The 25,439-nt window shown below is 59.8% G+C and overlaps 9 protein-coding genes across 9 annotated transcripts; 4 read left to right on the top strand and 5 right to left on the bottom strand.

Moving 5' to 3' along the window:
• Window positions 1-59: 59 nt before the first annotated feature.
• On the bottom strand, window positions 60-7,879 carry GGTG_09928 (autophagy-like protein 2). The gene is made up of 3 exons (XM_009227788.1): window positions 7,156-7,879; window positions 918-7,067; window positions 60-795 (listed from the first exon to the last, which is right to left on the bottom strand). The coding sequence occupies exons 1-3, from the start codon at window positions 7,327-7,329 to the stop codon at window positions 769-771; spliced, it is 6,351 nt and encodes a 2,116-aa protein (XP_009226052.1). The 5' UTR covers window positions 7,330-7,879; the 3' UTR covers window positions 60-768.
• A 1,124-nt stretch (window positions 7,880-9,003) lies between these two features.
• GGTG_09927 (H/ACA ribonucleoprotein complex subunit 2) lies at window positions 9,004-10,535 on the top strand. Its single transcript, XM_009227787.1, has 2 exons — window positions 9,004-9,585; window positions 9,699-10,535. Exons 1-2 carry the CDS (start codon window positions 9,198-9,200, stop codon window positions 10,103-10,105), a joined length of 795 nt encoding a protein of 264 aa, XP_009226051.1. The 5' UTR covers window positions 9,004-9,197; the 3' UTR covers window positions 10,106-10,535.
• A 146-nt stretch (window positions 10,536-10,681) lies between these two features.
• On the bottom strand, window positions 10,682-11,562 carry GGTG_09926 (hypothetical protein; the record flags this gene model as incomplete). The annotated part of the gene is made up of 4 exons (XM_009227786.1): window positions 10,682-10,816; window positions 10,907-11,142; window positions 11,255-11,323; window positions 11,550-11,562. The coding sequence occupies 4 exons, from the start codon at window positions 11,560-11,562 to the stop codon at window positions 10,682-10,684; spliced, it is 453 nt and encodes a 150-aa protein (XP_009226050.1).
• A 1,077-nt stretch (window positions 11,563-12,639) lies between these two features.
• Window positions 12,640-14,436, top strand: GGTG_09925 (chaperone dnaJ 2). The gene is made up of 3 exons (XM_009227785.1): window positions 12,640-13,025; window positions 13,084-13,172; window positions 13,295-14,436. Exons 1-3 carry the CDS (start codon window positions 12,951-12,953, stop codon window positions 14,379-14,381), a joined length of 1,251 nt encoding a protein of 416 aa, XP_009226049.1. The 5' UTR covers window positions 12,640-12,950; the 3' UTR covers window positions 14,382-14,436.
• On the bottom strand, window positions 14,381-16,223 carry GGTG_09924 (thioredoxin peroxidase). The gene is made up of 2 exons (XM_009227784.1): window positions 15,446-16,223; window positions 14,381-15,181 (listed from the first exon to the last, which is right to left on the bottom strand). Exons 1-2 carry the CDS (start codon window positions 16,002-16,004, stop codon window positions 14,778-14,780), a joined length of 963 nt encoding a protein of 320 aa, XP_009226048.1. The 5' UTR covers window positions 16,005-16,223; the 3' UTR covers window positions 14,381-14,777.
• A 33-nt stretch (window positions 16,224-16,256) lies between these two features.
• GGTG_09923 (hypothetical protein) lies at window positions 16,257-18,244 on the top strand. The gene is made up of 4 exons (XM_009227783.1): window positions 16,257-16,428; window positions 16,506-16,660; window positions 16,755-17,254; window positions 17,327-18,244. Exons 2-4 carry the CDS (start codon window positions 16,607-16,609, stop codon window positions 17,349-17,351), a joined length of 579 nt encoding a protein of 192 aa, XP_009226047.1. The 5' UTR covers window positions 16,257-16,428; window positions 16,506-16,606; the 3' UTR covers window positions 17,352-18,244.
• On the bottom strand, window positions 18,228-19,854 carry GGTG_09922 (3-oxoacyl-[acyl-carrier-protein] reductase). The gene is made up of 2 exons (XM_009227782.1): window positions 19,439-19,854; window positions 18,228-19,348 (listed from the first exon to the last, which is right to left on the bottom strand). The coding sequence occupies exons 1-2, from the start codon at window positions 19,488-19,490 to the stop codon at window positions 18,543-18,545; spliced, it is 858 nt and encodes a 285-aa protein (XP_009226046.1). The 5' UTR covers window positions 19,491-19,854; the 3' UTR covers window positions 18,228-18,542.
• A 94-nt stretch (window positions 19,855-19,948) lies between these two features.
• GGTG_09921 (N-terminal acetyltransferase A complex catalytic subunit ard1) lies at window positions 19,949-21,265 on the top strand. Its single transcript, XM_009227781.1, has 2 exons — window positions 19,949-20,604; window positions 20,692-21,265. The coding sequence occupies exons 1-2, from the start codon at window positions 20,292-20,294 to the stop codon at window positions 21,066-21,068; spliced, it is 690 nt and encodes a 229-aa protein (XP_009226045.1). The 5' UTR covers window positions 19,949-20,291; the 3' UTR covers window positions 21,069-21,265.
• GGTG_09920 (hypothetical protein) lies at window positions 21,074-24,319 on the bottom strand (the record flags this gene model as incomplete). The annotated part of the gene is made up of 1 exon (XM_009227780.1): window positions 21,074-24,319. The coding sequence occupies one exon, from the start codon at window positions 24,317-24,319 to the stop codon at window positions 21,407-21,409; it is 2,913 nt and encodes a 970-aa protein (XP_009226044.1). The 3' UTR covers window positions 21,074-21,406.
• Between the last annotated feature and the right edge of the window lie 1,120 nt (window positions 24,320-25,439).

Raw genomic sequence — 25,439 nt, 5'->3', positions numbered from 1 at the left:
GGAGGCCCAGACATGTCGTCCACCCACCGACAGGCACCCTGATGTATCCTTTCCCCAGCTAGCCCATATACTTGGGATTTATCGACAACCCACAGGCCATGTGAAGTTGTGTGTTGCTTTTGCAGCCATCCAACTCGATATATTCTGTCTATATACAAAAACTGTAGTCTGTGGTAGTGAGCGACAGCCGTCGGCTGGCTGTTCTGCCCTAACAAGTACTTCCGTGTCCGGCGTGGGCCAAACCCCCATTACATTCCCTGCTGCCTCTGGCCTATCACGTCTCTTCTCGTCGTCGTGTATACGTACATTCTGGCCCCCTAAAAGCCCACGAAGCTGACCAAAACGCAAGTTTAGGGTATGCAAAGATGTGGTGGACGGGCGAGGAGAGTGGTCCTATGCGTCGTGCGATATTTCTATCCGCGCTGCCATCACACCGGGCTGACTTGGCCCAGGGGACGCCATTCTAATGCAATAATAGCGAGGGGAAAGAAAAGCCAACCAAACTGAAAAATGAAGAAACCGGCAGAAAAGAAAATCGTGAGAAGAGATATAACACAGCGTTCTGTGGGGATTTAGCAGCAGCATGGCAAGCAAAACCGAGACAAATTTGGGATATCAAAATTCAAAGCGCGCCTGTAAGACGCGAAATGCATAAGCTTCGTGGTGCAAACAAAACAGCCAAAACGTGGCTTGTTGATAGAAAACCAATCATGGGAGGACTGCCCAGTTCTTTGATCCCTGAGCGGGTGTTGGGACACTGGCGGCGGGCTAGCGGCCAGGGCCGGATTTGTATTTCTGTGCACTCCGGTTAGTTCACGATACTTGGATTCCCCATCGAGCCACCAGGGCTTTTATCTGGCAGCCCTAGAGGTGCCGACATCATGCATCGGGAGGATACAAGAGGGCACGGTACTTACATCTTCCACGCGGCGGAGGTTTTGCGGATCCAGACTGTTCGTGGCGCCCATGAGCGTTTGGCCAATGGCCTTGGTGGCTCCGATAGCCGGCCTGAAGATGATTGTCGGTGCCCGCATGATGACCGCCTTGGCTGCCCCCTTTGCACTCGAGCTCTCCATCACTTCGGCGGGGACCGCAATGATGGCGTCGCGAGCCACGCTAAGGTCGCGGCTCAGACTCGAGTAGGCGTGTCGCAAGCCCTGAATCACCCCCGTCGGCTGGTCCGCATACAGCGAAATCTGCTTCCGCTCCTCAGAGTCCGACGGCTCATCAGAGTCCCAGCCTGACGATACGCCGGCAGATGAGGACGCTCCGGCGCCGCCACCCTGCTCGGGGTTGTTGACCAGCAAGCCCTCGGCTCCTTGCAGGACGTACTGTGTGCCAACGGCCACCTTGGCGCCCAGCTTGACCATCTCGGTGCCCGTCGTGCGGGCGAAGAGGGCAGCACCCCTGCCAAGGGACCGCATGATGCGCCCGTCTTGCTTGTATTCGCGCACCGGGATCTCCACAAGGTGCCGGAACCCGCTGCCGACGTTGACGAGAGACCGCACCGGAGCAAGCCCCGCCAAGACTCCGGGCAGCTGGTTGCGCTTGATGTCCGGCATCCAGATATCGTTTAGCGTCTGGCCCAGCCTCTCGAACCCGGAGACACCGTAGAGGATAGTGTGGCGCATCGTCATGCTCGCGCCGTCGAGAATCATAAAGTTCATGAACTCGGTTGTGTGCCCAGACCGGAGGCCGGCGTAATCGACGCGCTTCGGCTTGAAGTCGAGCCTGACAGGTATTGCGCTGATCTCTGCCCGCTGTATGAAGGGCACGTCGCTCGGCGAGCCGGGCAGGGGAATCGAGTCGTCCTTGAACTCAAAGAAGCGCGTGATGAAGTCGAGCGCGTCCTGGTCGACGTGGAGTCTGAGAGGAAGAAGGCTGACCTTCAGCACGATTTCAGTGGCGGCTAGGTCTGGCACGGGCCTGACGTTTAGCAGCTCGAGTTGCACCATGTTGCTCTTGATCTCGCGCTCGCCCGCATCACGGTCGTATGTGGCAAATTTCTTCCATGTCGACCCTGGCACGTGGTCGAAAATGTCGAGGTCCTTGATACTCAAGTCCACAGAGCTTTCCGTCTCTCCCGAGCCGCGGGGAAAGGTGGCCATGTCGACATTGACGCCCCGCAGCTCAAACGTGATCTTGTGGTGTCTGCTCCGGTGGAGTTTCAGCCTCCTGGACTTGGGCCGTGACGACGGACCTCCGAGACGACTTGGCGTCGCTGTGACCTGGGTTGTTGCTACCGACTCGGTGTCGGTTTGCCGGTCGCCGTAAAGGTCCTGGGCAATCCCGTTGGACAGCTCGCGCGGGTCCTGATGAGCGGGGATGCCGATGTAGATCGAGTTGAAGAGGAAGTCGCCGATGACAGTCTCTTCTTCCTCGAAATCCTGATCGTAGGCCGACCGCCTGTCAAGCCGCGCCCGCCGCTCGTACGCCCTGGCCTCGACCTCTTGCACGGTTTTGCTGATAGCATCGCGCGTGCGCTGCCAGTCGTAGCCGTCAAATAGGTTCCAGATGGCGTGCACGTCCCGCACCTTCACCTTCAGCAGGCTCTTGGCGGCCTTCTTGACGTCCGAGTCATCTTTCTTATTTCTTGCAGAGTCCCACTGCCGCCCGGCGCCTTTGGCCGCAGAGGTTGTGCCGAAGAAGTTGTCATCGATGCCGAGATCTCCAGAAGCCGGCTGTTCCAAGTCCAGCAGTACTCCGTCGTCGTGCGTTTCCTGCGTCGTCGTGCGATCTGATGTCATGGACGATGACGCGTCAAACAGTTTCTCGCTGGGCCCTTCTTCAGGACGAGGGTAGTACTCCGCTTCCATTGCGCTTATCATCTCTGAACCACCATCAGAGATATCGTCATCGCCGGGCAAACCTCGCGCCTCGCCAAAATCATCGTCAAAGTTGTAGTCACCTTCTGCTTTGCCGAAGGCATCTGGCGAGATGGAGGCCAGGAGGTCCTCCACCGGGATGATCCGCGTCTTGAACTTGACCTCCTTGCTCGGTGGCGTCGGGGGCTTGAGCGCGTTCGCAAGCGCAATCAGCGTCTGTGTCGAGTCGGCGCATGTCTCGAGCACAAGGAGATTGTCCCTGATCTCGGCCTCGATGGCCTTGTCGCCAGATCCGTCGTCTGCCACACGCACCGTTACCGACGCCGAGTGGATCTGGCAAACGCTGACGAAGCCTTTGGAGCAAAGGCTCGACTCCATCCCCCACAGCTTCTGCCTCGTCGCAGAAGCGTCCGATGACCGGTGCGCACGTCTCGTCGGCGGTATGTCCTCCTCCGCCTCGAAGACGGAGATGTCATCGATCAGAACAACAGAGGCCTTCTTCAGGTTCCAGACCACTTCGACGTCTCCTTTATCGCCAAGGTTGGCCAAGAGGCGACTGTCGGCAAGAACAACGCCCATCTTGGAAGTCAGTCCAAGTGGGTTCAGGCCGATGATGCAGTCAATGAAGGCAAGGTCGACCTTCGGGGGCTTGTTCTTGATCTGCCCGCCTCCAGGGGTGGATCTGGCTGTAGTGCTGGTTTGGCTAGCGATTGCCATATGAGCTTGTTCGCCCAGCTGTGCGACCGAGGCCGCCAGACCTGCCTCGAAGTCCTCCGGGGTGGCATCTTTGTCCAGCTCTAGCAGGTCGATTATGGTCGGGACCCTATACTCTAGGTTGATTCCATGCAGCTTGACCGTGATGGTAGGTTCTATAACGTCACCAATCATGCGCATCATCAGGACCGGCGTCTTGGACAGAGAGGCTGACGGCAGCAGGGACGAGCCGACAAGCTTCTCAATACGGTTGCGGTCGACGGTCAGAGACCCCACGGCCGTGGCGACGAGTGAGGGCACCGTGATGTGTGCAATGTCAAAGTCCTTCATGACGGCATCGACGACGCCGAACCGCCCGCCGACATCGACCGACACGTTCAGGGATCGCACAAGGGTGAGAGACAGCAGTCCCGGGCGATCATCCTCTGGCAGGTACTTGGCAACCGTCCCCAGACGGGCGAGGTCTTCAGCAAGTGACGGCAGACAGCTCAGGTGTGGCAGATTCGAGGCGTCCAAGTTGACTTTATCAACCCAGATCCGGAGCACAGAGCCCTTCTTCCGTTGCCGAAGCAGAGTCTCGACCATGATCTCGTCTTGATCCTCGTCATACTTCAGTTTCGAGGGGGAGATCAGTTCCAACAGGCGTTCGAGATCGGCATCCTTGGGCGCCATGGAAAACTCAACCCGGGTGCCGACCACAGTGACGCTGACTGGCGGATGCGAGCCGCTATTTTTTGAATAGGGGCCGCTAAGCTGAATCTTGGTCATGGCCATGCCGATGCCTTCGTCTCGGCTAACGAGCTTCAGAGCACTTGTCTCCAGCACAACATTGCAATCCTTTCCGATCAGATCCACCTGGATCGCATTGATCCGCATGTTCACCTTGTTGTCGGATGATGCCGAGCGGTCGTCTGGATTTATAGGGGCTTCGAATCGCACGCCCCGAGGAGCAGCTGCGGATCGAACAGGGACTTTGGCTGGCGGCGGGACGTTCTGGTTGGAAGTCATGGATGATCCCATACTAAGGAAGCTGCTCAAGCCGCCAAACCAGCTAAAAGTCTCGTCCAGTCGTCGGAGATCCAGTCGGACGTGCAAGGGCAAGGTGTTGATATCGACCTGGGTTGAAGAGGTCGACTTTCTGATCTTGATGGACACCTCGGACCCGGGCGTGGGCATCGCGTCCTTGACGGAAGCCATCATCTGCAAGCTTCGATCAAAAGATATGATACTGGCGTCTTCACCGGCGTAACCAAACGTAAAGCTCTCAATATCGATTGCGGTCTCGCTCGGGGTGATGGAGGCCTGGACATTACGAAGCTGCGTCTGCAGCAGGACGTCGGCGCCGAAGCCCGCCGGGCCAGCTCCGAATATCCTGTCCGGTGTCTCTGCGACGCCAGCCAGCCGCTCTAGGAAGAGTAGAGACACTTCCTCCAGCGTGATACGAATGTCCTCGTGGGGCGCCGACGTTTGTGCCGGTTTTGCGGCCGACCCAACACCCTCGTTTGGCCGTTCGACCTCCTTGCTGCTGATTGTGGAGAGCAATCTAGACACTACCATAGCGAGAAGAAAGCCAATAGAGGCATCGAATTGGATATTCAGCGGCGACAGGATCACTTCGAGGGACCTGTCGGTGGCTTTCTCCGGCTCGTCAGAGTCAGGGTCAAGCTCCGAAATGCCGGCCGGAGGAGGGCTGGCCGGCGAGGTTGACATGACCGAGAATGCACCCGGCAAATGCGGAGACGTCGACTTTGACAATCCGGCGTGCGTAGCATCTAGTGTTGGGATTATTGACCGCCCATCAGCCGTGATGACATGCACGTGGCTGTGCTTTGATGGGACGTAGACCGAAATGTTGTCGAGAGCCAGGATCCTCTTGGCTAAACGAGCAGGACCACGAGGAGTGGCGCACTCCTCTTGCGGAGCACTATGGCCTTGAGTTTCCGGGTCATCATAGGTGCCAATGTCAGGAGCGACTTCTGTCAAGAGTTCACGCGGGGGATCGTCGCTTTCGGTAGTGCCATCCAAGCCGTCCTGAGCAGGCGCAGGCGTCGGTGTTGCTTCGAATACCGATGGCCTAGTCACGTCATCAGCCACCAAGGATGATGGCAGTACCCCCTCTTTCTCAGGCGGAAGCTCCTGCCTTTGTGGCTCGACGGCGCTTGGGGTTGCTGGTCGTTTTGCTCTCGGCGACGACTCGGGGCTTGCGTCGGCAGAGTCCCAACCGCCCGGCATCCTGGAGCGCAACCTCACCGACTCTGTCGCAGAGAAAGCGCTCATGTACATGGATTCGGCCTCCTCGTGACTAAAGAGATGAGACTCGGCGAGGTCATCCGCAGGTGACGCCTCTACCGAATGCACACTGCCCGCAGCGCTAGAGTAAACGGACTCGCCGCCCTGGAGGTCGGGAAAAGGCCCCTGTTGGACTGCGGATGGGACGATTGGAGGCAGGGCGGTGAGCGCCGGCTCCGACTGCACACCCCTAGACGGAGAGCCCCAAGGATGTGGGTTTCCCTCAAGGGCCGAATGGGAAATGTTGGCCGAGGTTGGACGCGGACGGGGCCCGGACTCCAGGTACATGGATGCCCTTGGAGTTGACAAGGACGAGGCCGGGGGCTCAATCTCGTTTTCGACATCCTCGGTTGAGCTGTCCAGTTCATATGGAATATTGAGAGCATCCTCGCTGTCGTCAAGTAAATACTGGCTCTGCTCGAGGAGTATCGAATCCGTCAGAAGATCGTCGCCCCTCTGAAGCGAGGACGCATAAGACCTCTCCGACATAGGACTCCTCAAGGCAGACGCAGCAGAGGATTCTGTGCCGAGTGACGGCGGCACCGATACGGTCCTCTCGAAGGTCGAGAAGACGTTGGCCTCAGATATTAGGAACGCCGTGATATTCTCGAGGGATACATGCCTCTTCCCCTCCTTTGGGACGATCTTGGGGGATTCATCCTCGTCGGCCTGGAAGGTTGTTGTTACCCCTTCGACGTTGATACGGCCCATCGCAAGCTCAAAGGTCACGACGTCAGGGGCGGTGGCGTTTGGCTCGGCCGGAACACCGACATCTAGCTGGAAGGTGACGCCGCGGATCTGTATTTGGGTGCGGTCGACGATACCCTGGAGGAAGTCGGCCAGGAAGGCGGGTAGCGAGAGAGCCTGGCCTGTGCCGAAGCCGCTCTCCTCGTCGCTCTCATCTTCACTAAGCGACAGCGAAGCGCCCAGATCCTGTGTCTCGGCAGCCAGGGCGGCCTCCAGTCTCTCCTTCTCATCTGATGGCTGCTGCTCCAGGAACGACTGGGCGAGGTCGACTGTGTTGGGAACAACTTCGCTGCCGGATGGGCGTGTCTTTTGCTTCTTGAGCTGTGCTTCTGTAGCATCCTTGGGGTCGACCTTGAGCCTGACGTTGACGCCATCGACTTCGACGAGAATGGGGCTTGTGTAGAAGTCCATCGGTATGGTGACGCGCAGGAGGATAACTTTGGCCTTTTGAAGGGTGAAGGCGGGCGGGAGGTTAAGGAGGCGCTCTAGTTTCTATCGGTGTTTGCTCGGCCCGGATTAGCTAGTTGCCTACGGAGCAACCGAAAGCGGATGCTGTCAAACGGCGTGGAGGGCTTCAAACCTGGAGCTTGATGCCGACATCGCGGAACTCGAGCACCGTGTTTCTGCCCAGCGCCAGGTCCAGGTTGTCCATATCGAGCGCGTCCGAGTCCAGCAGCTCTAGGCGCGACAGGGCATAGCGGAGCAGGCGTTTGGGCATGGCCGAGCCGCGGAAGGACTGGAAGAGAGACGCCATCCCGAGCGAGGGCGGACGGCGAGCTGCCGCCGGGAGCCGCCGCAGCGCGGGTGCGAAGGAGGAGGGATTCCCAGGTCAGGGCGGCGTGTTCGTGGGTGGAACGCGGTCGTCGGGGGGGTATCTTCAGGCGGACGATGAAGAAGAAGGATCGGCGGCGAGCGGCAGAGACAGGAAACGGCGCCCAGCTGTGGCTGCGGGGTCTCCAGTCATGTTCGAAGCATATGGGCAGATGCGCGCGGGCGATGACGTTTTAGAGCGCGCTCTGTTTCACGCACTGTTGGTTTGGGTTCCGCCTGGTGGACGAACAGCCGAGCAGCCCGCGCTCTCCTTGTGCGTGGCGGGGAGAGAGCGAGAAGCACCAGCCACGGCCTGCGGATGTCGGGTTGCTTCGCGAACAGGCGGGTGGAAGAGAAGAGATGGGCGATGGGCAATGGGCTGGCTGGGATTCATTCATCAGACAACAAACAGAACAAGGGCGGGTGGTCGGTCAGGCACGCTTTATTCCACAAGACAGCCTAGTCGGAGCACACGGCGACACGGCCAGGGTCCTGGCACTCCTCTGGCGAGCCAAAAAGGCTGCCCCCAGGCGGTTGAACCACTACCAGCACGCCGCGCAGCCCACCTTGGCTGTACTCGTGACGCCCAACGTCAGTCCCTGACTCCACTGACTGCGAGCAACTGCTGGGGGTTGCTGATGCTAAGCTATCAGTTGACCCCGGCCCCCGCCTGCCACCCCCCTGTAGCACCGGACCGCCGCTTTGCCCACCCGACCAGCCCTTTATCGGCTGGGGGTCTGGCCGCTATCAAAACACCCGCGGCTGGGGACGAGGCGAAGGATCCACAACCAGTGGACAGGCGACTGCAGCTAGCGAGCCAGTGGCTCAACTTGGCGTTATCACCAGCCAGCACTGCGCACGCGCTTGTCCACATCAGACAGAATCCGACCGGCATGAATCAATTGCCAGGTGTGCAGCCCGGTCAAGCTCAAGCTGTGTCTCTCCCCGCTTCTGGCAGGCAGCCACGGCGCTTCGTCCACTGCACATTCGGTGTGCAAACACGCCTGGTGTCGTGCAGGCGCGATTGGACGAAACTGCAGCATTTCGGAGCATGCATGCAGTCGACTCAGGCCCCTTCACCTTGGCCGCAGGAATAGCTTCAAGCAGTCACAATGAGTCAAGCAAGGCCAACAGATCAATGATGTGCGACTTCAACGCATTTCTGACTGGTCCCTGCCTATCTCTGGGGGTTGAACATCGGGCCGCGATAGCATTCGTCGTCGCTCTAGAATCAGCACGGCCGTTTCCGCCCTTTCTGGATATCGCCTCTCTCGGCACTGCACTGCCTAATTCAAGGTTCGATATGCATGTGTGACTGGGCCTTTGTCCTTGGCCCATCAAGGTTGAAGAGACGGGTAAGCGCTGTGAAGAGCCTACAGGTAGACGGATGGTATTGTCTCCTAGGGAAAAGCCTGAGAATACCAATACAATGCGGGAAAGAAAGGCCGATTCTGTTATGCCGCCACCACCAGATCGATCACAGCCGTGGCGGCACTCGCATCGGACAGTGTAGTATTCAATTCAGCGCACCGTGCGGACCTGGCGGCAGACCCGTCCGTGGATTTGTGGGGCGCAACTGTGGGCGGAACTGTAGGAGCATTGGAACAAAATTTTACCGAATAAAAAAAAAGTCGACCGCCTTGCGTTCAGCGATCACGACAGTGTTGGGGAGGCCTAGCGAACGAAAAGACACACTTAAATTGCGCGATATTTTGGGGCAGCGAGATCACGACGCGATACTACCGTTACAGGACGCGACTTCGGCTCATTCAATCTTAATTGGCGCGCCAATTGGCCTCCTCCGCCGTCAAGATGGGCTCGTCAGAGAAGCACAGCAAGAAGGACGTCGCCGGCGACGAGGCGGCGCGGCTGAAGAAGGAGAAGAAGGAGAAGAAGCGCAGCGAAAAGGACGGCGTGCACAAGAAGGACTCGAGCAAGAAGGACAAGAAGGACAAGAAGAGCAAGCAGGACCGCCTCGAGAAGGCGCTCGACGAGCACCTGCAGGCCCCCGCGCCGGCCAAGGACTCCAAGATCGTCGTGCCCGTCGCCGACCCGGACGCCATGGTCTCTGACAACGAGGCGGACGAGATCAAGGCCCTGATCGCAAAGGGCGAGGTTCCCAAGGGCGCTCTGGTGTCGTTTGCTCTCCCTCTGGCCGATGACAAGGTCCAGAAGAAGGTGCTGAAGACGGTTAAGAAGGGTACGTTTTTTCTTCTCTTGGACGGGGGGCTGTGCATTCGAACAGCTCAGACCCCTGGCCAGTCGCCTACCTTCTCGCCTCGCAACTAACTTTCCGACTCCCTCGCTACACAGCCACCAAGAAGTCCGCCCTCCTGCGCGGTGTCAAGGAGGTCAACAAGGCCCTGCGCAAGGCTCCCAGCAAGACGGCCAGCACGACCGAAGTCCCCGGCGTCGTCGTCATCGCCGGCGACATCTCCCCGGCTGAGGTCATCATGCACCTGCCCATCTACTGCGAGGAGCGCAATGTCCCCTACATCTTTGTCCCCTCGCGCGCCGAGCTGGGCGCCGCCGCGAAGACCAAGAGGCCCACGTCGGTCGTCATGCTAGTCGCCCAGGGTAGGAAGCGGGACGGAGTCAAGGGCAAGAAGGCCGAGGCCGTCGTCGAGGACGATGGGGAGGACGACTACCCCAAGGCCTACCAGGACCTGGTCTCCACGATCCAGAAGGAGTTTGCCAAGCAGCTCAGGGGCCGGATATGAACCGTGTCTTTCGTTGGTGAATTAGGGGGTGGCTGTCTGGGACGTATCTACCGTTGGGTAATATGTGTGCGAGAGGGGATACCAAAAACTTTCCTTGTGGGATACAGGCGATCTCGTGTATTTTTTCCGGCGTTTCGGTGGGATTTTCAACCTGGGATGTTGCTTTTCTCCCTTTTTCCTCCATATTTGCCCGCATTTCTGATGTTGCTTCGGACTCTGCCTCGGGGTTAATGTGCTCAGCTTGGATATTGGCCCTCACTCCTAACAGTGACAGCCAGGGCAGAGCTGACAGGCACCTACCGAGGTACCCAGCAGCACCTTTGACAAGCTGGACCTTTGGGGACTTTGCAAGCCCATGTGCTCGCTATGTGGCAGTAGTTGTGATTTCATTGAGCTCCAGCTGATTGTTGTCATTTGAGAGATATCGATGATTTACAAGACCAGAAAGGAAAATGTTCCCGTGACTAAGCCCCTTCTATCGAGGCCATGCATCGCCCACCCTTTCATTCGGGTATAGGATCCATACTATCCATCATCGGCGCCGACTTGACCAATCTTCCCTTTTCTACAGCTGGTTTACTCGAAAGGGTTGGTGCGAGTTCCCCACCAGGTGAGTGTCATAGCCAGACCAACAGTCTCGAAAACCTTGGCCAAGACGCTGACGCCGACAGTCTCGAGAGGGCGCTTCTCCAGGAGCAGCTGGGTGATGTACTACAAGACCAATGTCAGTATCACTCAGTTTTCTATGCGTGTCTGGCTATCGTGGACGGCGGCAGAGGAATGTGAACACAAAACACTTACGCCAGGAGCGGCAGTGGCAGCGAAGATCAGACCGCCCAGATACGCGGAGCCCTTGTAGCTGAGAGTGCCTGTAGCATTGATCAGGGCGCCGACACCGTAGCTCTGCAGGGCCGAGCCGATGAGCGAGGTTCCCCAGGCCACGGCGGCCGATGATGCCTCCTTGGAGCGCAGGAACTCCTCCTTGGTGTTGGCCGCCTTGGCGCGGTTGTATGTCGCGCCGAACAGAGGGGTGAGGACTTGGATCACGGGGCTAGTTAATGGACTGTCCTGCGGGCAATATGACTTCCTTGGCCCCATGCGGGTGCTCAAGGAGGAGCGGGAGGATATCAGGATATCTGTGGTGCTCACCTGCAAGCTCGGCAGCCTGGTTGAAAGCTGTGCCGATGGCGATGGCCGAGGGCTTGACGGGGGGAAGGTCTGGTGATGGTGCCTGGTTGTCAGTTCTGCTGCGTTTGTTTCAATATCCGCACGCGTTGCGCTAGCACTCTGATTTGGCAGCATAAAGCCAAAAGACATTTTTATCCCCAGGACGGTGCGAGGATGGTGCTGAGATAGATCGAACAGGCCCCATCCACCATTTGCGAGGTGACAGTCCAAGGGGGCTCCACGATGCGCTCAGAAAACGGCAGGAGAGCTAACGTACAGTGAAGAGACATGGCGACAGTGATGTGGTCGAGCTGAAGGTGTGAAGTGTTGGTGCAACGGCGGGTTTTCGCGTGGGTTTATCGTGAAGCGTGCGTGAAAGAAGTGTGGTTTGCAAGGATTGGAGATGGAAGAAAGAAGTTGGGCAAGCGGGCAGCCCGTACGCTTTATGTGGAAGAATCCTGAGCAGGAAGGAACGAAGGGTAAAGCTCGGCCTAAGACGGCAGCTCTGGGAGCACGAAACAGGACTGGCGTGCCTGGGTTGGACCAAGGGAGCGCTCCAAAGCCGAGAATTAGCGGCCAATGGCTGACTGCTCCTCCCGCTTTTCCCCCTCGCGCACGCGGAGCTCTTACAGGTCGATGACGATGGTACCACGATCAAAGGGCGCGGGATGGAGGCTGGAGCTTCGCCTTTCATCACTCGCGCCGATGATGTCACCACTTACAGGTCCTGCGGCTAGGGCGACAGGGATTAGCATGTCGGGTGGGGCGGGCTGCTTGCAGCCACGCCTAGTGCGCACCAGGCACCTCAGCTCTTGACGCGCGTGGACGATGAATTTCTGTTATCATGGAATGGAAGCGTGCTTGTGTCTCGATTCCAGCCCGATCTCGGCCGCGGATTGCAATCGATTTATATTGACCACTAGCCGCATGTCCGGACTACTGAGTGCACGCGAACGAGAATGGCTTCGGAAAATTAGGAGCATTGCGTCTTGCGGTCGTTCCCGCATCACCGACTTTAATGTTGCCATTTCCTGTTACTCATTCCCCCATTCCAACTAGTCGCATCGCCTTTTTCTTTTGTTTTCTTCTTCGTTAGGTCGTGGGTTTGTGAAGGGATCGTCAACCACGCGTCAGGTGTCGCGGGAGTGTCACCACCTACACCAGCGTGATTAGCCAGGAACTTACAAGCCCCGTCAGCATGTTATTCAGTCGATTCACCGTTTCTAGTTGGCCAATTTGATAGCTTTTCTCAGCCCAGCGAGGGCACGAAGCCAGCACAGTGCAGACGTTTTCGCGGTACATATAACCCCCAGTTATTCCCCGCAACCCAAGCCCAACATCGGTAGCTCGTTTCTCCGGCACTGTGGTTCCGAATCCGGCAATTGCCAGTTTAACACGCTGGCACGTAGTATTTCTCAGAGTGGCGTTCTCAGTTGGCGGGCGCTGCAGCCATTCACTCAAAACGCGAATCCGACAGGCCAGATAAGTCGAGATACGCCGAAAGATTTCCCAGCCCAAGCCCAAGGTTTATCTGCTGGCTGGCCTCGTCTCATTTTCTGCCGCCAAGGTTATTTCAAGGCCACACATGGCTGGGGCACCATAGAACCATCTCCTCTTCCCTCGCCACACATCTCCTCGCCCCCCCCTCCGCCGCCGCATCGGATCACGGCGGCTCAAAATGTTGCTCTCGAGGGCAGCATGGCTGCTCTTCTCCTTGGCACAACTGGCCTTCTGCGCTGAGGACTACTACAAGGTGAGATTGAGAAGATGCCTGGAAGCCAATGATTCGTACTAATCCTGCGCCCACCCAGGTCCTCGGTATCAGCAGGAAAGCAAGCGACAAGGAGATCAAGTCGGCATATAGACAGCTGAGCAAAAAATACCACCCTGACAAGAACCCGTAGGTCTCTTCCCTTTCGCGACGACTTCCCACAGGCCAGCTTTGTGCTCCTAGTCGTGGCAGCGGCGGTGGTGGTGGGCGGGATGTAGTTTGGGCTTTGTGTGGTGCTGACCAGATCCAAGGGGTGATAACACGGCCAAGGACAAATTCGTCGAGGTATCGGAGGCGTACGATGCGCTCATCGACAAGGAGACACGACAGATCTACGACCGACACGGCCATGAAGGACTGAAGCAGCACAAGCAGCACGGCGGCGGCCACCACCACGACCCCTTCGACCTCTTCTCCCGCTTCTTTGGCGGCGGTGGCCACTTTGAGCCCGGGCAGCGCCGGGGCCCCAACGTCGAGGTCAAGATCGGCATCTCCCTGCGCGACTTCTACAACGGCCGCACCACCGAGTTCCAATGGGAGCGCCAGCACATCTGCGAGGAGTGCTCCGGGTCGGGCTCCGCCGATGGCGTTGTTGATACGTGCTCGACCTGCGGCGGCCACGGCGTCGTCATCAAGCGCCACCAGCTCGCTCCCGGAATGTTCCAGCAGGTGCAGATGCACTGTGACGCTTGTGGCGGGCGCGGCAAGACCATCAAGCACGTGTGCAAGGCCTGCGGTGGCAACCGCGTCCTGCGCAAGCCCACGACAGTCCAGCTCACTGTGCAGCGCGGCGCTGCCAGGGACTCGCAGGTCGTCTTCGAGAACGAGGCTGACGCGAGCCCTGACTATGTTGCGGGTGATCTGCTGGTCACCCTGGTTGAGAAGGCGCCAGACCTGGAGCAAGACAACCCGGACCGCGTCGATGGCGTCTTCTTCCGCCGCAAGGGTGACGACCTGTTCTGGAAGGAGGTCATCTCGCTGCGCGAGGCCTGGATGGGCGACTGGACACGCAACATCACGCACCTGGACGGCCATATCGTCAGGCTCAGTCGGAAGCGGGGCGAGGTCGTCCAGCCCGGCCACGTCGAGAAGATCGCCAACGAGGGCATGCCCAAGTGGCACGAAGATATCGACAGCGTTTATCACCAGGTCGAGTTTGGGAACCTGTTCGTCCAATACGTGGTCGTGCTGCCGGACCAGATGGAGACGGGCATGGAGAAGGAGTTTTGGTCCGTCTGGGAGAAGTGGCGAGGCAAGAACGGGGTCGATCTGCACCGCGATAGCGGCAGGCCGGACCCGCCGCAGGCGTCAGGGAGCCCTGCGCACGAGGAACTATAGAGTGGACAACTGCTGTTTAGACGATCTAATAGACTTGTTTTTTCCCACCTGGAGCATTGCGGCACTCTCGCTTTTCTGTCTGGACGGGAAGGGGTCGTCGTTTGAGAGACTCGTGACAAACGGATATGCAAATCGCAGTCGGTCCTATACGACGTTGGAACTAAGGCACGTATAAACGATATGTGGCGTGGCAAACGCCAACTTCCAAGCACGGCAAACAAAAAAAAGAATCCAAACGCTACCCTGACCCTATCAACAGAGATAACCCACACTACACGCAGCCAACCATCCATCATTAGTACAAGATGTTACATACAAGAGAAGGTTCACAGTAGCAGAAAAGAGAGTAGCCAAAATGCAGAAGAAGTCGGCGATGCGACGAATGACTGGCTGGCCTCAGTCCTTCTTCTCAGCCTCATCAGCTTCGTCCTCATTCTTCTCCTTGGCCGCGGCCACGGCCTCCTCGGCGGCAGCAGCCTCCTCAGGCTCGGCGGCGGCCTCGGCGACGAGCTTTCTGACGACGTCGACGGTGCCGGCGGGGCTGCCGGTCTGGGCGGCGAGGACCCTGCCGGCCTTGTCGACGACGAAGACGCCGCGGGCGGCCTTGGCGGGGCCCTTCTTGAGCCCAATGGCGGCTAGCAGGGTCGCCTTGGGGTCGCAGAGGAGTGGGTAGGGCAGCTTCTGCTTCTCCTTGAACCTGGTGTTCTCCTTGGGCGTGTCGGCTGACAGGCCGTAAATGGCCAGGCCACCCGCCGTGAGCGGCTCGTGCGAGTCGCGGAAGAGGCAGGCCTGGTTCGTGCCTGACGTCGTATCGCAATGTTAATAAAGGCAGAAGGCAAAGGGGAAAAAAAACGCCCAGGGTTCCCCCTTTTGGAAGTTAAGGTTATCAACCCATGCCAGGTGGGTATTTCGCCTCGCCATGGCGCGGAGGTTTGAAAGCGGGCGAAACAATTTCCGAACAGGGCGCATTCCCCTCGCGCGCGGGCGCGCAAGACGCCTTGCGCAGCAGCGCATGGCGATGGATGGGGGATGAAGAAAAAAAAAATCAAGGAGATTTGCCATACATCCTGGGGTGGAGGCTTTGGGATAGGTGAAGAGCACGACGCCCGCCTCGCTCTCGTCGACCAGCGCCTTGAGCGTGGTCTTCTTGCCGTCGTGCGTCTCGATCTCGCCGCCAAAGCCCTCGAGCGCCACCGTGTCGCCCTTGGAGGCAGCCGGGGTATCAGCAGGGGCAGCCGGCGCAACAGCAGCAGCAGCAGCAGCAACAGCAGCATCAACAGCAGGCTTGGCCGAGCCGTTGACGGCCGGCGCAGCCTTTCCTGCCTTTGCCGGCTTCACCGTCTCCTTGACGGCCGCCTTGGCCTTTGCGGCGACCTTTGCGACCTTCGCCTTTGGCGCGGCCCTTTTGGCCGGCGGCGCCGGCGCCGGGGCGGGCTCGGGAGCCTTGCGCTTGCGAAGCGTGGGCGGCATGGCGGCGGTGCTGCTGTTGTTGTAGCTTACACGGGAAGCACTATAGCAGAGAAGGATGGGGAAGAAGATGGGGCGCGGCCGAGATGCAGAAAATGGCGTGAAATATGCGCTGCGATGGATCGCGCCCAAGTGAAAAATACGCCTTGGGGACATGCGCAAGTGGAAGAAGGGGGTGGAAGGAAAGGAAAAGAGTTGCGGCGCGCGCGTACGCGAGGCGAGGAAGGGGGGAGGATCGAGTGCGAGGGGGATTGAATGCGTATGAGGAGGGAGCTCGGACCAATCACGAACTGGGGTAAGCTCATGCTGCTACTCGGCACGAAGCGCGGTATATTGTATTTATTTACCCTCTTTAGCTTTCATAAGCCCCAAGAGATGTTCCCCTTTCAGGCACCTAGTGCGATAAAACTGTGCCTCACCTAACGCGACAACTGTCAACCAGGTCAAGTGCATTTGTATGCCGTGGCTGTGCAGGCTATGCATGATCAAATGGCTTGCAAAGGGCTTCAAATTTGTTATTTATCCAAAACCCAATAGACACCGTGGCGGAAGCTTGTGGCGCAACGGATTCAGCTGTTCAGTGAGTGGGGCTTTGCCAGTGGCGGAAGCTCGGGAGATTGTCGGCGGAACGGTCCTGATTGCCCCATGGTGCTGTAGTAGTGGGCGAGTAGCGGGCCCAAAGCCTCGAACAGTGATCACCAAACGCCCATCGCCAGCCAGACTGTGCCAACACCATCCAGCCCGCGACAGCTACTACAATGGCGTCCAAGGCGGCAGCGGCTGCCGCTGGTGGCGTCATGAGCATCACCACGGTTAGTCTGCCCTCCTCCTTCGGCTCAATTGCGCTCCTCCCTCCTCCCTCCTCCCTGATGGCTGACCAAAAGCGCCCTCCCGACCTGCCTATAGAAACAAACGCTCCAGTCGACGGGCATGTGGGAGCGCCTCCGCCGGGCGCTTGCCATCGACCCGAACCGGTCCAACGGCGTGCCGCTCAACCCGCACTTCCGCTACCCGGCCCCGGGCGACCTGGACCCGGCAAAGTACGACGACCCCGTGACGCTGCCGGCCGGCGACATCGCCGACAACCCCTACTGGAAGCGCGACTCGCGCCGCGGCTACGCCGCGCTCTCGGTGGTGCGCCAGGCCGACGCCGTCGCCCTGCTGAGCGTGGGCAGCGCCTCGTCGCCCAAGGCCGAGCTGGTCGGCGAGGCCGGCGAGAAGGCCCTCGTGGCGGCCAGGGACGCCGGCGCCGCGGGCCTGGCCGCCTTCATCGAGAGGGCCGGCAAGGGCGCCGCGCTCGACGTGCTGGTCAACGGCCTGCCGCCCACCCCGGCCGGCGAGAGCCTCGCGTCGGGCAAGTGGGACGTGCACAAGTACGGGCTGACGGAGCCGTCGTACTCGGCAGAGTGAGTTTTTGACGTTTCTGCGCCCCTCCCTCTTGCATGTCTCGTGCTGACAAGCTGCAACACTACGTCTAGGTACCCATGCAGGTCATTCAAGTGAGCTGCGGGAGGTCTTGGGGGAACAGTGTACATATCGGATCGGAGACCATCATAGACTTGATTTGCAAAAAGGGCCTCCTTTTGTTCATCCCTCGAGTTCAACGTGGCCTGGCTATCGCGGGGCAGCAATACCGGCCGAGCCTATATCATGCTGACGAACATAGTCATGAATTCCCGCCTGCCAATGGTATCTCGCGTCTGAGAGTCTGGGTGATTCTTGCTGATTTCTCTCTCAAATAGTTGAAGCAGAGGTTACGCCCGCGGCCTCCTGGCCAGCTGGTATTGCGCGCTTGGGAGTTTGCTCACCCGCCGTCTTCTCGATGATTCTGGCTTTCCCTCGCGCCCGCTTCACCCTGTCGTCAAAGTCGTTGACTGCCTCGTCGGTGTTCTCGGTCGACAAGGTCTCGGGCTCGACCAGGGCGTGGAGTGTCGCGGTGTTCTTTCTCAGCCTGGGGTTCGCTGGGAGCGGCGGGAGCTCCTGCCGCTCGGGCACAGTATCCGCCCGTCCCTCTGGTTTCTCTGCTTGCTGCGAAAGACGGGCGCCCCAGACCAGAGATCTGCCATATAGTCTCCCGGCTTCGAGGAATTTCTCATATCCTTTTTCTAGACCGAGTGCCCGACCTTCAATCTTGCCGGCCTTTCCGCCGTCTGCAGTCCCTTGTTGGTAGCCTTCCTGATAGAACTGATCTTCCAGGTTCAGGATATGATCGAACGGGTCCAACGCCATGGTGCAAGGAGGGGGGGATTGTGAGGGCAGCGACTGGTTCTTCTATTGTTGCTATTAGCTTCCGAATCCTTCCATCACCGAGTCCTTTTTTCTTATGGCGACGGCGCTGCCACTTGCCTTGACGCTTTCACCTTGCACACAGTTTGTTGACAAGAATTGAGTGAGAGGGGCAGGATTTGGCGTGGATTGCCACGGAGCCACGTGATATGGTCCGAGTATTTCAGCCATGCAATTTCATCAGTGTGCACCTTGGTTGTTCCACATTGGCCATGAAGCTGTTTACATCAACTGCAGATATACATTGGAAGCAGACATCAACCAACTTATCCCTCTACGAGCAATGCACTCGAGCTCAGTCCAAACACGGCTCCTTCCCGGTTCTCCTCAGCTATAAGTATGTATATATACAAGCAAGACGGTGGGGCAACAGACAAAGCCCTCTCCGAAGTCGGCGCAATCCATCCCTCAGTGGAGCATGATCATGCCCCCGTTGGCGCACACGACCTGCCCCGTGCACCAAGCGGCGTCCTCGGTGCACAGCATGCCGACGATGCCCGCGACCTCGTCCGTGTAGGCGGGCCTGCCGCCGCTGCTGGGGGCGTCGTCGACCAGCTCCTGGCTGTCGATGCCCGGGCGGGGGCGGGCCAGGGGCGTGTGCTCGATCCAGCCCTTGATGCCGGCCTTGAACTCCTCCGTGTTGGAGGAGTACATGGGCCCCATGACGGGGCCCGGGTTGACGGCGTTGACGGTGCAGCGCTCCGACAGCTCGCGCGCCCACGTGCGCGTCATGGCCTCGAGCGCCGCCTTTGTGCCGCCGTAGACGCTCTGGCCCACGAAGCCGCACGTGCTCGAGACGGACGACAGGTTGACCACCCTGCCCGTCCGGTCGCGCGGCAGGTGAGGCTCCACGGCCTGCATGAGGAGCAGGGGGCCCAGGACGTTGACGCGGTACGTCTTGTCGAACTGCTCGACCGTCAGGTCCGTGATCTTGTCGTTGAGCGCCACGCCCGCGTTGTTGACGAGGATGTCGATCTGGAGCGGCCCGCTGCTGCTGCTGCCGCCGGCGATCTGGTCCTTGATGCGCTGCACGAACTCGGCCGGCCCCGTCGGCGTGCCCAGGTCGGCCTGCACCACGTACGTCTTGACGCCGTGCTTGCTGGCGAGCGAGTCGGCGAGCTCCTTGGCCAGGGGCTCGGACGAGGGGTTCGTGTAGTTGAGCACCAGGTTGCTGCCCTTGGCGGCGAGGTTCTTGGCGATGGCGGCTCCGATGCCTGTGTGTATGTTTTTTATGGGCTGGTATCAGCAAGGTAGTAATCTGCTTGCCCCCTTCTCCGGAGCCTGTCTGGTTCGGTTTGCCGTACCACGAGAGGATCCCGTCACCACCGCAAGCTTTCCTGCCAAAAGGCCAACCATGATGCCCTTGTTGGTTCTTTCGTATTTCGTGTATTAGACTAGAGTAGGGGTAGTGCTGCGCGTGGTGTAGATGTCTTTGCGATTTCCGTCGGCCATGTAAATGGGAAAATAGTCTACAGAGAAGAAAAGAACAGGAAGGATTTCACACAAGACGAGACGAGAAAAAGAAAAAAGGAAAGGAAACACGCATTATTTATATCCCAACCTCTTGCATCCAAAGTTAAGATTCCCACCCCCCCTCGACACTGGAGACAGGGCGGCTGTTGCATCGCATGGAGCGACGGGACGACGGGAAGCGCATCCAAAGCGGAAAATCAGCTTCAAAGTCGATCAACCTTGGGCTGCCCCGCTGCTGGTCCCCGGTGAATTGAGAGCTTCTGTGCCCCGCGGCGTTGGCCACGGGTGGGGGTCCGCCCCGCTATCGACCGCCAGCTCTCGGCAGAAAGCAGTCCGATATCCGCCCAAGCTGCAGCAGGCGCAGAGTGTGGGGGGTCTAGATTCGACTGTCGGTTGACGGCCTGAACACTCGACCTCGGACAGACGCCTGCAGCAAACGGCGCGACACTCGGCCTTGTCTGACACCAGAGTTCCGATCCGACTACAGTTGACGCGACGCGACGAGCCCAACCCTCACGTCCGACCATCCGCCCAGAGCCCAGAGCCAATCGAGATCTGAATCCCTCAGACGACGTCGGCGCACAAGCAACCACGACAGCTTCGATACCACACTACCTGTCTCTAGGCACCTACCTACCCTACCGACCTAGATACTATAGCGACACACACACCAAGCACAAAAAAATGGACATCCGCGTGCTCCAGCCGTCCGACATCCCGCTGATACAGCACGCCAACCTCGAGAACCTGCCCGAGAACTACTTCCTCAAGTACTACCTGTACCATGCCCTCTCGTGGCCGCAGCTCTCGTACGTGGCCGTAGACGTGTCGCGCCCCAAGAAGACGCCCTACGACTACCCCAAGATCGTCGGCTACGTGCTCGCAAAGATGGAGGAGGACCCGGCCGACGGCATCCAGCACGGCCACATCACCAGCCTGAGCGTCATGCGCACCCACCGGAGGCTGGGCATCGCCGAGAAGCTGATGAGGCAGAGCCGTGAGTTGTTGTTTATTTGCCCTTTCCAAGGCGATAAAAAGGATTACACCCACGCTAACAAGAAACGACAAAAAAAAACCCCCACAGAACTCGCCATGGTCGAGACCTTTGGCGCCCACTACGTCTCCCTGCACGTCCGCGTCTCCAACCAGGCCGCCATCCACCTGTACCAGACCACGCTCGGGTTCCAGAACGAGAAGACGGAGAGCAAGTACTACGCCGACGGCGAGGACGCCTACTGCATGAAGCTCGACCTCGGCCTCATCCGCGAGCAGCTGCGCGAGGAGGCCCGCCTGGAGAAGGAGGCCACCGCCGCCGGTGCCGACGGCGCCGAGGCCCCGGACGAGGGCGAGCCCGTCGGCGACGTGGGCAAGGCCGGCGACGGCGGCGCCCAGATGAGGAAGGTCAAGGTCGGCAGGGCCCTGGGCGTCGGGGAGCTGGTGGAGAGGGTGGAAAGCAAATGAGAGAAGAGAAAAAAAAAAAAAAGGGGTGCGGGATATTCGAATATTATGACTTTTCTTCTTTTTCTGTTGCATCTCTCTGGGAATCCAACCGAGGGTCATGGGTATGCGGGAATCATATATCAGGTAATCTGACGTAGACAAAAATTAGGTCGTTAAAAATCATGCGTGACATTGTTCCAAACTGGAGCGAGTGCTGGGTCTGTCTATCCCAAGGTATCAAAGAACGCTAACCAAAACCAAGTGACGTCCTTGTCACCAACTACCTGGCACCTAGGTAGGTACTGTAGCCATTAAACTTAAACCGCCGCCGCCCTGATATCCACCACCTGACAAAGTATTCAAGCCCCGTTGAAATTCCTCTGATCCTCCTGCGCGAGCTCCCTCGCAAAGTCGCCGTCCGCCTCGAGCCTGATCTGGGCGACTAGGTCTTCCAACATTGCAATCTCGTGCTGGAGCGTCATGGCGTCTTCATGGTGCCTCTTCGTCTGTCCGTCCTGTAGCCCCTTCTTCTCCCCCGAGCCCTCGCCGCCGGCCGAGCCCGGTTTGTCGGCTCGGGCGGTGCCGGGGCGGGACGCGGACGGGTCCTTCGTCTCGGGCCCGAGCTCGCTCATCCTGGCCACGAGCTGCGTGATCTGCGCCTCGAGCTGGTCCGCCTCGCGGTGCTTTGCGCGCGAGGCGGCGTGGGGGTCGCCCTCGGCGGGCCAGGAGCCGGGGGTCCGCTGGTCCCCGTCGCCACCGCCACCAACACGGCCTCCTCCGCGGCAGCCGAAGGGAAAGCCCCTGCCGAAGCCCCCCCGACCGCCAAACTCGTGCTGCTGCCCGGGGTGGCCAAAGCCCCCGGGGCCGGGTCCGCCGAACCCGTGGTGGGTGTGCGGCCCTCCGGGGCGACCGAAGCCTCGGAAGCCCCCGAAACCACCCCAACGGCCCGGCCCGCCGCCGCACCTGTCGGGCCCTCCCCAGCCGCCAAACGTTCCCCCGCCCCGCTGGCCGGGCCCGCAGCCGCGCCCTCCGGACGATCCATCGAATGGGAAGGATCCAGGGACGTGTGGTAGATCTCCAACTCTAGGGTCGGCGTGCCGCTGTTGCTGTTGCTGCTGCTGTTGCTGTTGTTGTTGTTGTTGTTGTTGTTGTTGTTGTTGTTGTTGTTGTTGTTGTTGTTGCCATTGTTGTTGTTGTTGTTGCCGTTGTTGCTCTTGTTGCTGCTGCTGCTGCTGCTGCTGCTGCTGCTGCTGCTGTTGCGCTCGCTGCGCTCCGGAAAAGAAAGGGAACCCATGCCCGGGAACGGCTCCGGCTGAGGCGGACCCCTCCCCAGCGCGGTCGCGGCCCGCCCTCTTCGCCTCCTTGGCGGCCTGGCGGTCCTGCTCCTTCTTCAGCTTCCGCTTGGACTTGCGGAGCTCGTGCTTGCGCTGCTTCAGCTCGCGCTTCTCGGCTCGGCGCTGCTGCTTGCGCTCGCGGCGCACCTGGCGCGCCTGCTGCCGCTGCGCCTTCTTCAGGGCCTTGAACTGCTTGATCAGGTCCTTGATCTCCCGCCGGAGCGCGGCCCGGTCCGTCTTGGCCAGGGGCTGGGGCGGCGACGACTGCTGCTGCTGCTGCTGCTGCTGTTGTTGCTGCTGTTGTCGTTGCCGCTGGTCCCTGTCGGCCTGCTTGATCTGCTGCTTGAGCGCCCGCGCGCTCTCCTTGGTGATGGGCTCCTCCGGGTGGGCCAGCCACCGCAGCAGCAGGTCCCGCGTGGCGGGCAGCTGCGCGTCGGTGAGCTCGTCGTACGCCGGGAGCGAGTCGTCCGAGGACACGGTCGAGCCGGACGAGGCGCTAGACACGCTGCTCTCACTCGAGGCCGACGAGCTGCGCGAGTGCGACCCGCGGCCTTTGGCGGGCTCACGCCCGCGGTCGGGAGCCGCTCCGCTGTCGAACGCGTTCGGTTGCGGATGGAACGGGCCCGGCTCCTGGAACGCGCCGGGGATGTGGGGCATGCTGCGGCTGAAGGGGCCCATCCCCGGCCCGGGCGGAGGGGGCGGCCCGTGGTACATCATGGGTGGGTGGAAATAGGGGTGGCCGGGAATAGGGGGCACGGTTGCGGGGTGGAGGGGAGACGGGGAGTGTCTGTCCATCCCCGGGACCCCCGGGAACAGCGACCGCCCGTTGAGCCTGATGCCGCTGGTGTCGGCCGTGAAGCTGCCGATGCGTACCTGGTTGGAGTCTATAACCACATTGTCCCCGTACGAGATGCCGTTTTGGCCCACGTGAAGGCTGCCGAAGCGGAAACCGCTGCGCTGCTGGGCGGCGGCCTGGTCGTCGAACTGGAACGGCGGGTGTTGAGGGGGGTAGCCCGAGTAGTTCTGCCACCCGCCCGCCGGGTGTTCGCCCTGCCCAGGAGTGGCGGTGGCGTCGGCGGTGGTCTGGTCAAAGGCACCGTCCCAGGCCCCGGGCACCCTGCAGTCTTCGGGGCCGACCTGCACAAAGATGGTAACGTCTCGAGGGCCGAAAAAGCCCCCGTTCCACTCGCACACCGTTCGCTCGACCTGTTCCCTGAGCGCTGCCGCGTCTCGGGTCTCTACCGGGACCGACGTCCGAATCGTGTCCAGCTGGGCCTCTATGTGGACCCTGCCACCTGCTGTCGAGCGGGTGTCGTCGTTGTTGCCGTTGTTGTTGTTGCTATTGTTATTGTTGTTGCCGAGACTGCTGCCGTCGTCTTCGTCACCCTTGAGGCCCTCGGCCCGGAGCTTCCGGTCGATGATGGTCGAGTTTGATTGCACAGAGAAGTTGGGCAAAAGGTAGTTGATGAACGTGTGCCAGTCGTCCACGGTCACGTCACGCCGGGCGAGCACCTCGGGATACGGAAAGTCGTCTGGGGCGCTCTCGACCTTGACCCGGATCGTGTGGTGGATGTGGGTGCCGGATCCGCGGACGAAGCCCTCCGTCCGCGGCGGCCTGGAGTCAAAGTAGGCCGCGGCGGCGGGGGAGACCATGTGGCTACCACCATTGGGGATGCCGCCGTCGCCAAAAGTTTGCTGGTGGGAGCTCTGGGGGGTCAGCGGCGGGGTGTAGATGGGCTCGCCCGAGGACGAGGCGGAGCGGCCGGCGGACGAGACGTTGTCGCCGTGGGAGTTCAGCCTGGCGTTTGCCGACTGGGGTGACATGGGGGTGGGCGCCCCGGCGCTGGAGAAGACGTCGGTCTCGCTGTACGGCGGCGGGGGCGCGTCATCGTGGGAGCGCGCCGTCCCACGGCCGGCGCGGTCGGGTTCGGCCACCATGCTTTGTTGTTGGCCTGCCTCGTTCTACGAGTCCGCTGTTGTTCTTTTCCAGAGTCGTATGCTGTCTCACTCAGACGGCAGTTTACAGGATTGCTGTGGGATTTCTGTGGGATTTCAAAAGGCCGGTCGGGGAATAATATCGGCAGCGAATGGCTGGATGCCCGTAAGGCGAGAAGGAGGAGCGTTGCTCAGGTGAGAGAGAGCACGACTTTGACGTGCGAGAATGAGAGAGCGTGCGGTTGCCTCGAGAAATATCGAGCCGTGGCATCCCATACGTACAGTACCTAGGTAGGGCAGGTATGCGTTGACAAAAGGTGGAACAGGCAGCCGATGGAATGCAATGGATACGTGAGACGCACCATTTACGTGAGCCACGGCCTATCATCAACCTTCTTCCCCATCCTCTTTCGCTCTCGCACCATGTGTCTCCAACGATGCACCTATGGATGCTAAGCCTTCCCGCGAGGGGTCCTCATGGAGCTTGCTGAGCTAGCCCGCCCCGGAACCCTGTCTGCCTCATGCGTGGAGGCGGTGCCTCCTCTGATGTAGGGAGTGGGTGGGTGGGGCAACCGCAGAGCTTCGCTTTCGCATACGGGCACAAAGGATGCCTCGAGAGGTGGGAGGTGGTAATGTACAGGTGGTGCAGTCTGAGAGCTGGACGGGCACAAGTGACTCGAATTCCAGCCCAATCAGTCTGCTGGGCTGGCGAGGTTGGGGTTGCCCAAGGGGGAGCAGATCGTTGCGTCGTGGCTGTGTGACTCAAGGGCCAACCCCCAGCCTGCAGGGCAACGATTGCGCTGACGCGGCCACTGGCAGCACCGTACAGCGCTAGTCCCACATAGCCCGCGCTCCAGCTCAGACTCGAACGACTGGGCTGGAGAGCTAAGCCTCGGCACTCCCGACTGCTGGAAGCCCGAACGCAAGAACAAAGGCACAGCAGCGCTCGGCAGGTTGGAGCACAATTGGTGGTTGAACGGGGGTCGGAGTAACCCATTGTCAGACCCGGACCAATATCACACCGAACACACCGTGTCCTATGCGTTACGGCTTTGTGCAAGTCGTGTTGGAAGCCAGAATGAACCAGGCGGGTGCATGCGGATCACATCGACGAGCCAAAAAA

Source organism: Gaeumannomyces tritici, assembly GCF_000145635.1.
Source record: "Gaeumannomyces tritici R3-111a-1 unplaced genomic scaffold supercont2.5, whole genome shotgun sequence".
Classification (NCBI taxonomy): domain Eukaryota; kingdom Fungi; phylum Ascomycota; class Sordariomycetes; order Magnaporthales; family Magnaporthaceae; genus Gaeumannomyces; species Gaeumannomyces tritici.
This window is presented reverse-complemented; position numbering and strand designations above follow the sequence as displayed.

Bases quoted from the DNA above. Each gene is read 5' to 3' on its own strand.
- GGTG_09923 (XM_009227783.1), top strand. From the start codon at position 16,607: ATGGCGTCCAAGGCGGCAGCGGCTGCCGCTGGTGGCGTCATGAGCATC. The intron at 16,661-16,754 runs GTTAGTCTGCCC...ACCTGCCTATAG, and splicing joins GCGTCATGAGCATCACCACG to AAACAAACGCTCCAGTCGAC. The intron at 17,255-17,326 runs GTGAGTTTTTGA...CACTACGTCTAG, and splicing joins GAGCCGTCGTACTCGGCAGA to GTACCCATGCAGGTCATTCA.
- GGTG_09927 (XM_009227787.1), top strand. From the start codon at position 9,198: ATGGGCTCGTCAGAGAAGCACAGCAAGAAGGACGTCGCCGGCGACGAG. The intron at 9,586-9,698 runs GTACGTTTTTTC...CTCGCTACACAG, and splicing joins GCTGAAGACGGTTAAGAAGG to CCACCAAGAAGTCCGCCCTC.
- GGTG_09928 (XM_009227788.1), bottom strand. From the start codon at position 7,329: ATGGCGTCTCTCTTCCAGTCCTTCCGCGGCTCGGCCATGCCCAAACGC. The intron at 7,068-7,155 runs GTTTGAAGCCCT...AAACACCGATAG, and splicing joins ATGTCGGCATCAAGCTCCAG to AAACTAGAGCGCCTCCTTAA. The intron at 796-917 runs GTAAGTACCGTG...CGGAGTGCACAG, and splicing joins ACCTCCGCCGCGTGGAAGAT to AAATACAAATCCGGCCCTGG.
- GGTG_09924 (XM_009227784.1), bottom strand. From the start codon at position 16,004: ATGTCCCCAAGGCGTATTTTTCACTTGGGCGCGATCCATCGCAGCGCA. The intron at 15,182-15,445 runs GTATGGCAAATC...ATACGACGTCAG, and splicing joins CAAAGCCTCCACCCCAGGAT to GCACGAACCAGGCCTGCCTC.
- GGTG_09922 (XM_009227782.1), bottom strand. From the start codon at position 19,490: ATGGTTGGCCTTTTGGCAGGAAAGCTTGCGGTGGTGACGGGATCCTCT. The intron at 19,349-19,438 runs GTACGGCAAACC...ACATACACACAG, and splicing joins GGTGACGGGATCCTCTCGTG to GCATCGGAGCCGCCATCGCC.
- GGTG_09921 (XM_009227781.1), top strand. From the start codon at position 20,292: ATGGACATCCGCGTGCTCCAGCCGTCCGACATCCCGCTGATACAGCAC. The intron at 20,605-20,691 runs GTGAGTTGTTGT...AAACCCCCACAG, and splicing joins GAAGCTGATGAGGCAGAGCC to AACTCGCCATGGTCGAGACC.
- GGTG_09925 (XM_009227785.1), top strand. From the start codon at position 12,951: ATGTTGCTCTCGAGGGCAGCATGGCTGCTCTTCTCCTTGGCACAACTG. The intron at 13,026-13,083 runs GTGAGATTGAGA...GCGCCCACCCAG, and splicing joins GCGCTGAGGACTACTACAAG to GTCCTCGGTATCAGCAGGAA. The intron at 13,173-13,294 runs GTAGGTCTCTTC...ACCAGATCCAAG, and splicing joins TACCACCCTGACAAGAACCC to GGGTGATAACACGGCCAAGG.